The 17,965-nt window shown below is 42.5% G+C and overlaps 1 protein-coding gene across 8 annotated transcripts in view; it reads left to right on the forward strand.

Annotated features, from left to right (window-relative positions):
* Positions 1 to 17,965, forward strand: part of rbms3 (RNA binding motif, single stranded interacting protein) — a 296,046-nt gene that overhangs the window by 205,793 nt on the left and 72,288 nt on the right. For 5 of the 8 annotated variants that reach the window (XM_039819886.1, XM_039819878.1, XM_039819880.1 and 2 more), the window contains one exon: positions 13,564 to 13,721. In XM_039819886.1, coding sequence (XP_039675820.1) covers positions 13,564 to 13,721 — 158 coding nt within the window. Of the gene's footprint in view, positions 1 to 13,554; positions 13,722 to 17,965 lie in introns of all 8 variants that reach the window. The other 3 variants (XM_039819879.1, XM_039819881.1, XM_039819882.1) reach the window with 1 other exon arrangement.

Below are 17,965 nucleotides of genomic sequence, written 5' to 3' on the forward strand. Positions count from 1 at the left end.
GACAAAACATTGTTGCACGTTGGTACAAGCAAGGAGATATTGACTGCAATGACAGTGGCATTGACCATGATAATGTCCTCTGTAATGGCAATGATAAATGATGGAGTGATTATGGAAATGACCAAACCTACACTTGTGACAGTTAATTATCCGGAGACATAAAGCAGGTGTTGACATCAGATGACTGATTTATTTAAAGTCCCCTTGCATGGGATTTTTCCCGCTTCTCTACATCTCGACCCATGATGACTTCTGGATAAGGTGACCCTCTTCCGTCTTGCACGATGCGCGTCCTTTTTTTGCTTTCCCTTTCTCTGTTTCTCCAGAGTCTAGATTTCACTCACTCTGTCATGCTGTCATGTGGACACTGATCTCCCTGTCTCTGCTGCCAAGACCCATGACATCTGTCTAGACACTCCTATGCTGTTGGCTTACAAACCAGGGACTCCCCATCCTGATTACCCAGCAACCATCTTGCATCCTTTATTTTGGTCCTGCCTCCTATTATCCATATGGCCATATGTTTACACTCACACACAAATCACTTCCTCTCTAGTTTAGTTGCATTGTGGTATAGTCCTTATTGCGACACATATACCTACTGTACACAAGCACCTGCGACCTAATTGGCATTGTTCACACACATCTGTGTACCTGGATGATTTAACTGTATTTAACAGGTAACTGTATTGTTAATGTTAAGATCACAGTGGAAAACAATTGCGCCATTGTAGATCTCTTCAAACCTTTTGTTGATGCTGTTTGTTCAGAGTCTGCAGCTGACTTTACTTTATGTCCTGCCCCATCTAATTATGGACTTAATTACATCTTGTGGACATTAATTTCGGAGGATGCGAGCACAGGATAAACAGGGTAGTCAACATGCACACATGAAAGCATAGTTAAAAGTTTGTTTGTTTATTTGGGATCCTCATTAGCTCCTGCATTGCAGCTATTCTAAAAGCAAAGATACATTCCCATATCATAAGAAAAAGGTGCCCGCAAACTGTAAAAAAAAATAAAAAATTGAACTCTTCAGGAGCATTTATTACATTTTCATAGATTTCAATATGTGAAATGAAAATTTCATTAATTCATGCATGAGTTCAATGAGTTACAACAGCATTGTGTCACCTCGGCACATTGTTGTTAACAGGTCTATTTACCCCATCCCAATCCACCTGAGCATCAATAAAAGCACTAGGGCAGTTGTTATTGTTTTTAGTACATGTTTATTACTACCCTCCTAGCTTTTTTCTCCCCTCTCGCTCATTCTGCATTTCTCTTCCCTTCATGGCTTTACCAACTTCTAGGCAAAAGAGTAGGCTTCTCTTTCTTCCACTTTTTTTCTGTTTCTCTCCCCATTGTGTCCCGCCCTCCCTCTCCGGAAAAGGAAGCCCGTAAGGAGAGTTCTCCAAGTTTTCTTCGAATGGAAGCAATGAAGCCGCTGAACTCGGTGGGACACCCAGGGTGGGTCGTTAGTTTGCTTCCGCTGTATCATTAGTGTCCATAACAAACACATTATCTCCCGCTGAACCGCCCCTCTTCCAGGCCACTTAGGGTGAGAATTAGACTGTAACAAGCATACGTCCCCTCTATATAGGTCATCTACTGCTAATGACGCTCAAAATGAAATACACCCCAATATTCATGTTGAAGTCCAGATGTAAATGTATGCATATTAACTAGGGCCCAGAGGCAGCTGTCAACAGACGGGAAAACAAAAGGGCTCCTGTGTAGAACACATGGATCATGTGTAATTATGTGGTGGTCTGTCAACACTGTCACGTTTTCTGTCATGTTTCAATAAAAAAGAATTGTTACATCTTTACCATAATCATAAACACATATGGTAAAACCTCATTTTATGATAATTTATTGTGGGCATGTTATCAACTTTGATGAACTGAGATTTTAACTATAACCAACTGTATTAATAGAGGATTGTTATTTTAACGCCTCAGTAAGACCAGTTTTAATGAACTTACAACAACATATTGCATTTGCAAAGAAAGATATTCAACACCCGACACCGAATAAGCGGAAGAAGATGGATGGATGGATGGATATTCAACATGTAATTAAACATATTGTAGGTGCAGCTTTCAGGCAAAAAGAGAGATTAATGAGAATTTCTAACAATCGAACCAGCATGGTTTTTAATGTGTCTGAAAGAACACATTTTGGAAAAAGTATTAAGTATGTACAGGTATTCTTTTTCTCACAATCAAAACCTGGTTCATAGCAGCATCAAGAACCTGTGTTTTGTGACAGGAAAGGAACTAATACTCCACATCAGTGTTTTGTAATTGAAAATGATTGCATCAGTTCCACCACTGAACCTGACTGATGTCACATAAATGTTGATTTGTTCTGAGTGGCTTTCCCCCGCACAACACTTTCATTATTGCTTTTTTATTACTTTTGTTGTTGCTGTTTTCCATTGAGAAATAATTCTTTAATATATGTTTCAATATTTCCACGGCTCTCGCCTCCACAATGTTGTCATTTCTCTGGGCAGATATGACAGAGCTAAGGCGAGGTATTTCTGCTACAGTTAGACATATGATGCTCACATCGCAGTGTAGTTTCACGTGGCAGCCTTAGTGTTCCCCGGTGAGTAGTGGCACATTAAGGAATAACAAATGAGTCCATGACCCAGGGTAGTTATTCAGGGTGTGTTTGTGGAGCAGGCAAACAGCGTATGCTATTTGCTTTGCAGTAGATTCATAAGTGAAAATTGCATTGTGCCTCCATTTGGAGAGCAGGTGATGGAGTGTGGAGGGAAACAAAGAGGTTGTCACTCTCCTGGTTTCTGATGATGCTGTACCACTCTGCTAAAAGGCTCACACATCCTGACTGTCATCTTGACACTGAATCTGACTTGTCAACATACCGTGTCTGTCTGCTTTTTAAACTAGATAAAAAAGAGCTGTGAGTCTGCTACCTTGTGAAATTCTTGTGTATTGGCTGGTGTTTTGAGCATGTGAGAAAGTCATGTGACTTCGCCTTCGTCCGACTGTAAATTTCGATCCTCTGACCCAGCTAGTCTGGTGAGCACATTCTTCACACAGACATGTGTCTGGGGAGACGCAAGAGGGAGGGCGTACTATGCAGCCTTTTGAAGTCAGTTAACATCCACAGCTACGGCTCATTTGACCCTTACACCGTGGAGTGAACATGCATGACGATTTTATGATGCGGTGAACACTGTCAAGGTTCAGCTCCGAGGATCGTATGTGGTGAAGCTCTGGGAACACCATGCATTGAACAAGACAGCCTCTCTGAAGAAGAGCATGTTGGAGACACATGAGTTTTTAAGTGCATAGGTCACTGTGCAGCATATCTGTGATCTTGGGAACCTAAAGGATTAGATTTGGCATTATACTGCCTCTTGGAATGGCTAAAGCTGAAAGTTTTCTGAACACTTGTTCAGTACTATTATTTTCACAGTAAATATGTGAAAGACCATCTTCACATCAATTTGTAATCCTATTTGTGTATTTTTTTTCCACCCAAATACTAGCCTGGAAATCCAGACCCCAATCCGAAAGATTAAGGGTCTGGCACTGAGTAATGAAATTGGCCAAACTCGACGGACGGCATCAAGCATGCATTTGAAAATCTCACTGCACGCAATTGGATACCACTATGACCAATAACAACAATACACGTGGTGACATATCCAGAGCCCCATACGCTTAGCTACCAACGGAGCTAACTGGTAGATCATCGTCATCTGTTTAGCTCGCCTCTGGCCCGCCTATATCAGATACACCGATGTGATTGGTGCAGCACGGCTACAAGGGCATAGTTAATGAGCATCATTACTGAATGCCATAGTGACTCGCTGAGCAAATTCAAATTGTGCTCTCGCGAGACCTCTGGATTTCCAGGGTACCTAAATACAGCAGTGTGGATATAAATACATACATTATTTTGCCCCAGGTCATTTCTATTTTATAGCTGAGCTACTTCACAATATTTTGCATGTACCCTGGCATCTGCAGAACCCTCTGTGGTACACAAACCCTTGGTTGGGAACCACTGACGTGTAGGGAGAGCCTTTTAAAGTCCATGGGTGCGTTCCGATCACCTAGTAGTCCTCTGCGAAGTGGACTACACAGAGTATTCAGCCAATTATGATTCCAAACCGTAGGACGCAAAAATGCTCAGTTCAAAGGGAAGAATTGAACAACTGTTCATCAGTTTGCCGGAAGTCATTGCCAGGCACCCAGCAAGTGTGCCAGGCTTTAAAGCAAATTAAACATAGTGGCCAAACAGTTGAATTGTAATTCCTGGCCCGTCAATACTTTTATCCATTGACTTATATGGCAAAAGAGATGTCTGTAAATTAGTGGAGCGCCACAATCCCTGCGAAATGACTCGTTTTACTATCACAATTTGATCCATTCAGTCCGTTAACATTTGGAAAGTCTACAAGAACAGCACATTTAAATCACTTAATCCCGATTCAAGTTAGCTTAGCGCTAAACTGGAAGTAGCTGGCTCGGCCAGCAGAGGTCTTTTTGTTTCAATATTTCATTTCGGTAGTGTAAAATTTCCACAGTAGCGGCAACATATCCAAGGTGTTTACGTTACCAGGGTAATGCACATAGGAAGTGATACCTGCCTTGGTGACGTTGCAGGGTGTTCCGAATGGAGGAATTTGTTGAGGGAAGTTCCCTTAACCAACATTTCTTGAACAGGGAACAGGGAGTACTCTTTATGTATACTGTGGGACACAACGCAGCTCCTGGGTGTGCAGCTGCATTTGCTATAATAATGCAGAGCAAAAGTCAATGGTCCACCTCTTTGAATTTCACAGTTCCCAAGAGAAGACCCAAAAACAGAATTATAAAATCACAGCTCTTTGTTTAAGTGTTGAGAGTTTTTTTTTGTTTTTTTTGTTTTTTTGTTTGTTGAATTATTTTGAGTAGTTGAATTAGGTACTCACTATAGTTCAGTAATCAGAATTACCACTCCTCCACATTCAGTAGCTGAATGGAAAGGCCTGACCTAATGTAAATGGCATTGCGAGGTGGGAAGTGCACAATCATAATGTGTGTTCACCAGTAGGAAAGCAAACATGCATAAAAGTTAGTGCACATTGCCCCTCGATAAAATAAATGTACCCAAACAAAAGCAGCCAAGCTGTTCTTTTGTTCTTTTTAAAGCATTAATTCCCACAAAGCCACCATGGAACGAAAAATGCAAAATACTACTGGGTCCCACTGGCTCTCCATGGACTTCAATTATGTGTTTTGGGTGCCTGGGAGAAAGCCTCCACCAAATAGTAAAAACCTCATTTTGACACACTGCCCTATACAACAGTTACAGGATGTCATGTGTTCAGTTTGGTATTCTGTCTTATCTCTGCCTAAAGTAAATGATCAAGTGTTCTCAACTATGTGGAATACATTGAAAGAGGAAAATTGGTGAATTGGTGTAATAGTAATTTGCAAACGAGAGATTATATGGGTTTCCTATGTTAACAGACAAACTAAAAAAAAGGCAGGAGAGAAAAGAGAGAGAGAGCTCTTGTACAGAGTGAAACGTGATCTGTAATTTACAGATACAGTGGGTTTCCTGCTTCAGCCCACAGAGCTCCTCATGTTGGTCAATAGTGGAAATCAAACAGATTGCCACCATTTCCTATTAACACCCCCTTTGTCCTCTCCAAAACCAAAACCATCACCAGCACTCTCCGCCTCCACATGATGTCAGCCAGGAGGAATTCAATCTCAGAAATGATATCATGAATGATGCATAAGACGGAAAAATGCATTTACCCTGGCGACAACACAATGAGCTGTTGTTGCAAACACCGTAATGGAAAAATATGAAGGTTACGGTGATGAAAATGTATTATAAAACTGGGAAGACATTTGTGAATGTTGTCTACTCCTGAGCTGAGGGAGCACGACAGGAGGACATAACAACAGCTTATGAGGAAATTCTTCAATATTTTCTACAAAGGCGGGATGAATTTGCCTTAAAGTCCTCGGGGAGTGTAGCGAAGAGTATCTTTGCATGCATGTGTGCCTGCCCACTTATACTATGCATGCATAAGTTTTGTATCCTTATGCTGTAGCACAGGGTGTGGTGTGTGCCCATCTTCCATGTTAATAATGAATTTTTGATATGAGCTCCACATGAAATTTTAATCTCTGGAATATTAGCTCACCGAGGGAGATACAAAATCAAATCAGGGGGTCGTGATTAAGCGGGTGAAGCGCATATCGACCCATTTAAATTCACATTAACCTGGCATCAAAATGTATGAGCCATGACATCGATGGCAGACATAATTTAATGGTGTTATGTCTGTTTTGCAAAGTAAAGGTGTGATCCCTCCATCACACATCTGTAAAAGATGGAAAATTACATTTAATATAGTAGATGATGCTCAGAAATATTAGAGGATAAAGCTGCTTTTTTTCTTATCAACAAATCCCTTGAAAATACCAAAATCAGCAATGATTTCTCCTATTAAAGCGTTGCTTTTGTAGCCAAAGACTCGTTCCTCTGCCAAACACCTCCAATGCTGTCAGAAAAATTATTAAAAACACATATCAAAGAGCCATAAACTCACCAGAGCACCAAATGTTTGTTCAGCTGAAAATACTCCCCAACAAATGCACCATTTGCTCCAGTTTGAGTAACATTTGCTAAAAAATCACAGCTCCCTGCTGTTTGATGAAATTACTTTTTATGACAATAAAACTATATTTTTCACATTTTCTTAAAAGATGAATGTATTTGATTGGTATGGATAGGCCATGTTGTTGGTTTTGGTCTTTTCATGGGATTTGTTGACAATAGGAAAAATACAGAATAACATCAGCAATATACTTTAACTTATTCAGGGTTTCAAGCTGTTTAAGTGGCACTCAATCTTTATTTTATGGCAGTCATCCACAGAAAATATATTTCAGATGTCACACAATATCAAAATTCATATAGGAGTTTGATCTTGAATGTCCTCTATACAGTGCATCATTTTCCCTGTATCTTGAAATTTACATGGAACAGCACAGTCAAATGGCAAATGAAAGTACATACCAAAAACCGATTTTGTGCTTTATACCGGGATGAATATTTCACCAGCTACGCCAGCAGAGAGTACGTAGGCCCAGCTGAGGGAGTTAGTAGAACAAAGCCCCACCGCTGTGTTAGCAAACTCAAAGGCTCAATAATGTATCACCCACTTTTGTTCTTTCCGCAGCATCTATCATCTCAGCATAATACAGAGTAGCGAGAAAGCCATTTTCCATGAGCAGTAATAAGACAAAGATTGACTGTGCGTGTGTGTTTGTGTGTACAATCACGTGCATTGGCTGTGGGTTTGTGCATGTATGAGCTGCAGAGCTGTGCAGGAGCAGTGTGTGTAATTATGTGAGTGAATGAGTGTAGATCTTAAAACCAAACTAAACACCTTAGTGCCTCTGGGCCGCTAGGACACACTTAGTTGTCATTGGCTTGGATTGCACTCATGGGAAGAAATCCGTAGCTGAATAATGTGATGTATTAAGCTGTGCTCTGCAGCAACGTATGGTAATTTGTAAGATTTTTATTTAATCAGGTAGCATTGTATTCCAGCCAAATGGAACACTGCGTGAGCAAGGTGAACCTCTAATCTTGCTTCCGAGCTTCATATTCTGCTAGTTTTATCTTATGAGAAAAACACATAATTTAAAAAAAACAAAAAAAAACTTTGTGCCCTGTGACAAACTTCGAATTACTTTGTGGTGTGAAAATACTGAGAGGTTAATTAATGGGCAAAATCAACCATCTGTTTGGGAGCTTACAGTGAGGATGATGACTGATCAGGAAAGCAGACTGACCATATAATGTCAATACACAGGAAAGGGAAATAAATCATTTTTGGAACATAAAGATAGGGCATGTGATGTTCTATTACAGTGCTTATGTCGCTGTTATCTTCTCGCATCCTCTTGATTATATTCTCGTACAGGTTTTGATGAAAACATGCTTAAAATTAACTGATATGTAACATCTTTTGAATCACTCTCAGACCTACAGGTGTACATGCCGAGGTGATTACTGTGATGCTACCCACAAAAGTGATTCAAATTATGAATTAGCAAAGATGTTATCTATAACAGAAAAAGCAGGTTTAATTCAGTTCCTTAAGCACCAACAGCTGTATGCCTACACGGTATGTTTGCATCCGTTATCTTAAACCTCTGCCAATACCCGTTTATCAAAGCGCTATTAAAGCCATGTTTAAATGACAGGTGTTTTAGGCTGTTTGTTCAGACATAATATGGTAATTGGATTGAAAATGGCTGCCCTGGGTGATGGCACAGATCCTCCGCCTCACAGCCCTGTGTTTCCAACAGAAGGTTTGAATCAGGAATGTGGATTTCGTCAGCCACCAGACCCCCCCACCCCCCACCTCGCCAGAGCAGCAGAAGGACCTCACGCATTACCAGCTTGCGCTCTCGCCATCTTTCTTTTACTCTGTATCATGCTGTTCTGTGACTGAGCACGTCTAGGTCGGAGAATTGTGTGCATATGTTGGATTGTAATGTGCGTTTGTATATCTCAGCGTGTTTGTGAGGATGTGTGTCAGATTCAGAGAGAAGATTCAAGCCTACAAAGTTTCACCGTCTGCCTCTAGAACCTGATGAATACATTTAGCCATTGTAGAAAACACACTGACATTTCTCCTGTGCTGAGAAATGCTTCTGTACTAATGCAGGATAGATAAATAAGCTCCCCTTTGTTTAACGTGCAGCAACTTACAAAGCTAATTCTCTCACCAAACTCTCACACCACCATAAAATTGTGGTGTGGTTCTGTATTCCCTGTAAGTGGCTACAGTGGACAGAGGCAGGCTGTGATGGGGACACACTGTAATGTAAAGGATGTGGATAGGGTTTGAAGTTGAGTGTCACAGAGGGGCTTGATAACAGACAGGATGGCAGAGTGTTGAGAAAGCATTTGACAACTGCCTCTACAAAGGGAAAAGTAGAGTGAACCTGCCATCCGCTCATCAGTGGCAACAGTAAATGTGGAAGCGCTCATCAAAGGGCAGTAAGCTGCCCGCCTGACTTCGCCTGCTGTTGCCTGACCAGCTGACTAGCCAGCTGACAGAATGATAGCTCCTTTGTAGTGCTACCTTTTTGTCTCCGAATTTTCTGGCTCCTCACAAATTAAACTCAAGCTTTTGAAGTGAGTTGATACGTTCATATGCTTCTCTTCTCTCCAACTCCCTGATCCAGCATCCCCCTACTCCTTCCTTCCGATTGGTCGGCCCGCTTGCCTTTTGAATGCATTCTGCAGACTCAGGCTCCCACAGCAACATCTGAGTGCAGAGCCTCAGCCTATATACAAGAGCACTGGAATGTTCCCTCTGGCATCTGCAAACTTGTCAGATACACATCCTCACAGCAGCAGCAACAACAACACAACTACTGCTTCCTTGCAGTTTTCTCCGACCAGACAACACAGAACCCCATTGTCTTTTCGTTTAATTGTGCTCCTTCAGGCTGCTGGTTAGTCACAAAACAGGTCAGAGTGGCATACCTGAGGGAAGGGAATAGTGTGGTGTAAAACTAAGGATTGGCATTGGTTATATACGCTCATGCACACACATCCTCGTAGAGTGTGTACTGGTGCTTAGAGGAGCAGCTGAGAAGCCCTGTAGAGCCAATTACACATACAGCTCTAATCTCTCGAGCAAGCTGAATGGAGAGAGGAGAGGAGCAATGAGAAGGATGGAGGAGAAGGGAGATGGCAATAGTGGGGTAGGAAGGACAAGCAGGAATGTACTGATGTAAAAAGTAAAGGAAGCAGTAGAAAGAACGGAAGAGAGACGGAGGGAGGGTGCCTAATTGAGAAGAAATGAAAAGTGTTAACAAAAACAAGAGTTTGGAGAAAGAGGATATGAGGTTACGAGGCTATGGAGAGGTCAGTGGTATGAAAAGGGGAGAAAAGGAAGACAGAATGGGGTGAAGGAATGTGGGAGATATAGTATGAGAAAAGAGTGAGGGCAGCTCCAAGCCTCAACATGGCATTAGATGCAGTGCCCCGAGTCAAGACACATATCTATCCGTCTAACTTTTATCAGTTAAATGGATACAGCCCTGAGAGCCCCATAGGCGTAACGTGAGACTTCTAACAGCTGACGCCTTTTTTTCCCCTCAAGCGTTGTCAAAGGCAACAAGGGCTCCCTTTAATGTGTTATATCTGCCTGTCATGTCAGCCACCTCCATCTCTGTCTTTCTCTGCAGCTTTCTCTTTCTTACCTTTTCACTCTTTCACCTTTGCACTGTGATCTATAACTCCTATTTTCTTTTTTTTTTTTTTCTACACTAATATCCCCCACCCCACACACACACACACACACACACCCTCCCCTGTAGCATAGTAATGTTCTCAGAAATTACAGTGAGGTAAACAGAGCAGGGTGTCGAAATGAAATAACCGCTACAGGGCTGTCAGCTCTAGCGAGTGGGCCATCCGTCAGTGGGAAATGACACGCGGCCCCCCTTCTGTCACTGGATCCCTCCTGTCCTCCTGGTGGCAAGGTGAAGGAATTATGTTCATCAAAGGCCCAGCGCAGCCTGGAGCCTTTCCATTAGCCTTCTACAACACTGGTCAATGGCGAGGGGACAGACACAAATGCCATCACACACACAGGAAGCATAAACACATCAAGCAAAAAAGACACAGCATTACACTATATATGTGGAACACATGCATAATTACTTTGAGATAGGATATATATACAGTATATACACAGGTACACACACGCATACACACCTCAATTACCGTTTCATTCATAGCCTGACAGCACAGCGTGTGCGAAGGCTGACATTAAAGGAAATTAAATCTCCTTGTGGAATGGGGCAGCCCATCTCACCTCCCGTCAAAATGCTCCTATTTCCACTCCTCCCCGTAACCTTCTCATCTGGGTATTTAGGGCTTTGTGGTGCGGAACGTCATCAAAGAGGTAACTTAGCCAGGCGGCCGTGCGTAGCTGAGGCCTCCCCGCGATAATCCCCCAGCAAACGGATCCTTCTACTATTAGCACACGCACACAAATTACCGCTTCACATTCTGTCGCACTCTTTCACCGCGTGTACTGTCACATGTTTTTAGAAGAAAGTGCTTTCAAAGTGCATACCCAAGCGTGCGCACACACATAAACTCGTATCATTGACTTAGCCCAGTGACTAAGTCAGTCAGTTAACTCTTTGATCCGGACCTCCTGTCTGCATTGGAATACGAAGCCTTTTTGACATAATCCTGAAAAACATCGCCTCACATAACCGATGAAACTCAAAGGAAAGCACAGCTGCACGCTACACCAAAGGGACTTAGCAGGAGAGTGACATGTGTACAGTACATTTTTTACCGGCAGATTTAATTAAGCCTCATTCACTGCAAAATCCTGTGTTAAACTCTTGTGTGCTCTTTCTGAAGCCCGTAAATGTAACAAACCTGCAGAAGAAGGAGGAGTTTAATTTGGTAATTGAGTTCCTGGTTAAAGGAGAAATAGGTTTTTCTGCTTTCACATTGGGCACCGGCTTTTTCCCCAAAGGCTTTAATCAGATCAAGCATGTCCTGTCACATAAGACGGCTAATTAATCAGGGAAGGGACCAGTCTTCTCCTCTGACAGATGGAAAGATGGAGGCAAGACGCTGGTGGAGGCACTTCCTCTCCTCCTCCTTTAACCTCCTCCTCCGTCGTCAACAGAAAGCAAAACATGACAGAGTGAGACAGTGTTGCCTGTGGCTAGGCACAGGGAGTCTGTAAAGATTCTCAAAGACAGTGTTTACATGCAGGCTGCAACTGAGGTATCTCCACAACCCCCGACTGAGAAGAAGACAGACTTCTGTACTTGTGTTGCTGTTTACAGTACTGCATTGTTAAAAAGATCACTGAAAATTCACGTTTCTTATATTTTTGAGGCATTTATTTAAAGTCGAATCAACTGAATTTAAAGTAAAGTGAAGTATCCTTGTGGTCTAGGAATAAAAACTGTATTATAGTTATGTGCATACTTTCTTAAATTACTTCAGGCAAAAGTCAGTTAGTTCTATGACTTGTCCTTGCTTCTCTTCTTCTCTTGTTGCCAGTTCTTAAGGTTTATGAGACTAAAGATGCCCGATACAACTTAGCCACGCTAGAACTAATGCAATTAACGTTTGTCTGCTTTAATATCAGTCCATACATTTTTAAAGATGTATGTCTTGCTTAATTGCTATTGTTATTTTTTTATTGATCTAAACTGGACTAATATGTAGCCTAGACTACAAGAAACTTTACTTTTCATTTATTGCATTAAATACATACATTTCAGGCAGCTTCAAAACATCCATTCAGAATTATCCAAAAGATCCACAACTATTAATTGTCTTTCAGTTAAATACATTTAATTGACTGACCCACATTTGAAATAGATTGGTACACGATTATTCCTCTCTAAATACCTGTGAGCTCAAGTGTATGCAAATCTTGCAGTATTTGATCATCAAATTACACTGGCCATCAACCACATAGATGCTTTTTGTTGCCCTTGTTAGCTTTAACCTGCAGTGGTCCTGGCTGCTGTTAGAGGAATGGTTTGGAGATGATGTTGATGTTGGATAAAGAAGATATGTGATAAACGAGAGCTGGTAACAGATCAGAATCTGGCTGGCTGCCTGCCTGATTGGATAGTTTACTTAATACCTGGGAGGGAGGTTGGATTGAATGCAATTTGATATGTTAGAAAAGAATGTGCTGACGTGCATACAGCATCATAAAGATACATAATTAGAGATAAGGATGACATAATGAAGTTTCATGCTTAATTTTGAGATTGACTGACTTTAGCATAGATGGATGGTTGACTTGCATGGTGGCTGCCTGGCTCAGTGTCTGATTGATTGACTGGTGTGGCTGGGGCTGCTGTTTCCAGCTGTTCTACTGTAGAGCTCACAGGGCCCTCTGCTACAGGTACCTCAGGCTCAACCCACCACCAGCTGTGCTGCTTCACCTAGCTAGCAGCAGCCTCTGGGCACAACAGAGAAAACGCTGTTGTACAACACACACTACACAACTTCTCACTCTGTTTCTATCCCTCTTTCTCTTTCAAACTTAAATTGATTCATCAAGAAACACACCCAAAAGACACCATACAAACTATAACTACACCTACATGTAAATATGTACAGCATGCAAACTGTTGATACAGACTGTCACCGTCATAATACTTTCCACTCACCCAAATCCATAATGTAGCCTACACACTATCTGTCTCACACATACAGCCAGATGAACAGTGAACTATTGGTTTATCCATATCGCATGTGAGCAGATCAATGTGTCAGTAAGGTCAAATGTCATGTGAGTTCAGCCAGAGTTTGGTTTCACTGTTGGCAGCATCGTGACGTGTTAAGTGATTTCCCACGACACAGAACTGATGCATATTCCATTATTCTTACACTTGTTGGTGATACATTATTTCTCATCTTTTCCTCTCCTCCCCCCCCCCCCTCTCCTCTATCCATCCTCCCCTACTATTCTAACTCCTGGCCCTGCAGCAACAGGAGCAGGACCCCACCAACCTGTACATCTCCAACCTGCCGGTGTCTATGGATGAGCAGGAGCTGGAAAACATGTTGAAGCCCCTGGGCCACGTCATCTCCACGAGGATACTGAGGGATGCCAACGGGGTCAGCAGAGGAGTTGGCTTCGCCAGGTACATGATAGTAATGCTGCTACTATTAAAGCAATAATTGATTTTTAAGTAATGGATTACAGTACATGTGCCCTCACACTACACTTGGGTCAAATTTGAATTCCATACTTAATGTACATGTTTGTTGTGGTTAAGTTTCCTGTCCCTGCCCTTCTGGTACAGGGACCAGGTATGAATGCTGCAGCAGTAACAAGGAATACCTTGCAAATGGGTTTGGTTAGTTGTGCAAAAACATACAAATTCACAGACTGAAGTGCACACAAATGGACCCAAATACGTGCACTGGCATACAGGCACACACTTGTACTTACTATGTGCATACACACATTCACTCTAAAAAATCTGACTCTACTTGTCAGATGAATCCTGCCTCTAGGCATTGGAAACTTTAAAAGGTGATTTGTTTGCCAAGCCTGTTTGACAGTGCCTCTGCCAGTGGATGAGTTTGTCTTTGTCCGTGCCTGTGCATCAGAGTGTGTGGCCCCTATCTTGCACTCAGCACAATTGCCTTTGTACACCGACGCATGTATCATTCCTGTTTTGCACCCGACACACAGCGGACTTTTCCCTCCACAGACGCACGTTGGTAAATTAGAGAATGTATTTGCGCTCCCGGGGGCGGTTCAGCGAAAAGAGGAGGCGTGTTCAGGCGCAAACGTTACGTAGTCCTATTTTGCAGTTTCAGAAAACAATTCCGCCACTGACCAGGAAAAACCTGGTCTAAAGTCAGTGGCGCCAGTCTAAAGTCAGTAGCGCGTTATTCAGATGCTATTTTAGGGACCGAATGCTTGGCCGTAATGCGGGTGTGCACAACACGCCATACATCTCTCTCTATCTACAGCAGTTTCATATTTTGAAAACCATACATAATTACAAAGAAAAATATTACTGAAAATGCGCTGCAGGTGTTTGGATAGGTCAGGAGCCACTTTACAGTACAGTCCTCAAAAAGTCCCAGCATCCTTTGTGGCTTGTTGTGTTTTACACAACATTTCCATGAATCATGGATGTGTTGATGACAAAAAATATTAAATGAGGAAATATTAAGGAGAGACGTGATGTTGAACTACGGTGGGATTGGACACTCCGGCGGAATCTGGTGAATCTGGAGTAATGCGCGATGCGCTCCTGGTGGAGCGGGTGGACGGAGAGGGAGTGGGGGGAAGAGGAAGGGGCACAACAGGTGCAGGTGGTGCGTTTGGAGGCCCACGCTCCATGGCTGCAGCAATCCTCTCCAGACTTGAGGAGATGCGCCCGAGAGGCCGCAGCAACATCGCCACCCGGCCAAGACGGGCAATTATTACTTTGCCGCATCTCGGACAGCTCCTGCTGGCGTGCGCCAGGCAAATCCGCCGTCATAATAGCAATCCGCCATGGAACAAGAGCGCCTGCTCTTAAAGGGAATGTGAGATGACGCTCTGATTGGTTATTTTCACGTTACGCCCAAACCACACCTAGCTGCTTCTGACCAACCCATTTAAGATTTGCGTCGGGCGCAAGAGTCCTTTATCCCGCCGGTATAATAGCAACAGCGCCAGAGATCCGCCCACAAAGCTACTTGCATTTGGCGTTTCACACTTGCGTTTCAGATCGTTAAAATAGGGCCCTTGTGTATTTCTGTGTATGTGCTCACATGCTTACAAATGGTAGCTTGGGCCTGTACATTCTCACACATTCATGGATACCTGCAATTAACCCCCTTGTCCTTACAGTATAGCCAGAGCTGCTATATTTCCACCACCAATCCTAACACTGAGCAGTTTATTTCTTTTTCTACTTAGAAAAGTTTCCACTTCAGCTTGTTAATCCCCCAAAGTCATAAACCGCTCTGTCCTTGTCCTCGGCAGCAGCCACCAGGCTCTCATTCCTCTCCACACATTCCTCCCTTGTTTACCCAGAGGAGGCCACTGACGGCCACAGAGCCGCCATCTTGCAGGGATTTTTCTTAATCACCTGCTCTGGCTGAACTCCTCTCTTATTCCCTGCTCTATTACCGAGGGTTACAGCAGGACAGACGAGCATAAACACACACAAACAGGCACTTATGCACACATATGAGCATATGCACAGATAGGACTCTACAGTACACATGCGTGCACGTGTATACCAACACACACATTATTGAGCAGACTCTCACACGTACACACACAGACAAGTAGGCAGCCTCCTGCAGACCAACAAGCAGAGCACAGCAACAACCTGCCATAGGCCACCTGTTCCAGCAGCCCTCAGTGGGAGGACAAAGAGACACGATGGAAAAGGGAGAGTGAGGTGGCGGGAGAGAGAGGGACAGGAGTGTGAAACAATGGCCAGTTAAAAATAACTAATCATAGAGGTTATTATAAAGAGAAAGAGAAGGTGATGGGAATGAGAAGACCGTATGAGACGGAGAAAGATTGAGGAATAAAAAGTTAAACGAGTGAGTGAGTCTCTGGAAGAAAATGTGAGAAGTGAATGAGCGACGTTTGGTTAGATAAGGGGAAAAAAGAAAACATTATAGAGATACAGAAGGTTTTATTGTGTAATTAATGAGTACAGGTCAGAAAAAGAAGCCAGAAAAAGATCTGGGAAAATGAGCAAGAGAGAAATCAATTTATTTTATGAATTGTAGAGCTCCCGTTAGCTGTGTCAACAGACGGACAGACAGACAGCTGCTGAGGGTTGGGCCATGAGGGGCATTAGAGAGAGTAAACTGAGCTAAGTGTTTGTGGGCCGATCCATTACTGTTATCAGAGCCCATTACTCGAGCCCCAGCACTAATCATTGCAGACAGCAGCACCTGATGCCATTAACCAGCAGCACACAGAGAAAAGCCAGCCTGCCTCACCGCCTACCTGGCTGGCTCTCTGACTGAATGGCTACCCCGAAAGTTGGTTGACAGTCTGGCTGACCGGTTTGTTTCCCTATGACTGTCTCAAAGCCTGTCTGCCCACCTGTTCTATGTTTACCTGCTTGAAAGAGTGAAGAAGAGACAGCGTTGAGGAGGAGGCAGACAAGGAATAGCCAGAGGGTGTCTGAGGAGGTTGGATAAAAAGTGCAAGGGAATAGAGAGGGAAGCTGAGCATCAACACGTCCAGTTAGAGAATCACTTGAAACTCTGGAGAAGAGTAGAGAAGAGTGATGCATTCAACTTGATTTTTTTTTCACCTTTCAGCCCCTTTTAAGATGGACGGCAAAAACACCGCAACAAATAATCTCAAAACAGCTTTGGTTATGATAATGCAGTACACAAGCACATAAACTGTGTGTGTGTGTGTGTGTGTGTGTGTGTGTGTGTGTGTGTGTGTGTGTGTGTGTGTGTGTGTGTGTGTGTGTGTGTGTGTGTGTGTGTGTGTGTGTGTGTAAACATAAATTAGGAGCACACCGATTATATGTAATAAATAAACACACTTTATTGGCATGATGTTTTCTCCAAAAATATTTCCAAAGCATATACATAGACTTAAATAAATAATATAAAACAATGTATGATATGGGTTATACATAAATTGAATGAAACGATTAAACACTTAAATAAAGTGAGAGCTGGATATCAAACTCAAATGTTTTTTTTGGTAGTGACCAAAATAATAATAATACTAGTAATATGTACCGAAAGCTGCTATAGAAGGCTTCCTTGTATTTGTACTATTTGTACTCTCTTTTCTTATTCTCTAATCAAACTGTCACTGATATAAATTATAATATTACCAATCGATTTTGGCACAGTTCATGTAAGTCTTCTTTGTGTATATTTAGCATTTGAGAAGTCTGGTCTCTTTTGTTAAATAAAAATGTGCATAATAAATAAAATCTGAAAATATCAAACCATTCCCAGCATTTATATACAGTACATTCTCTTTTTAATCAGCTGAATGACAGTGTTTTAGTGATCTAATATCTAGTTGCCGAGCTCTAGTGATGTGTTAAAGGCCACTTGTCGTGATCAGTGATCAGCTGAGTCACATTGGCTGGTTATTCTTAGTCTTCCCAAACACAAGGGGGGCAGAGGGGAAAAAAAAGAGAGATGGGGGGAAAAGGAATGGATACAGGGTCAGTTAGAGATGGATGATGCCAGGAAGTGTAAAAGATTACATATTTTAAAAAGAAAAGAAGGGAGAGGAAAAGTGAGAAAGATTTGGATGTGGATGGGCTTCAGAGAAACAAACGGACGGGAAGAAAAGGAGGGCACTGAAAGTGAGAGAAATGGGGGCGAGAGAGTGGGTAACGTTGAAAGATGGAGGAAAAGACCAAGGTTGAAAGAC

This window comes from Perca fluviatilis, chromosome 13 (assembly GCF_010015445.1).
Source record: "Perca fluviatilis chromosome 13, GENO_Pfluv_1.0, whole genome shotgun sequence".
NCBI lineage: Eukaryota > Metazoa > Chordata > Actinopteri > Perciformes > Percidae > Perca > Perca fluviatilis.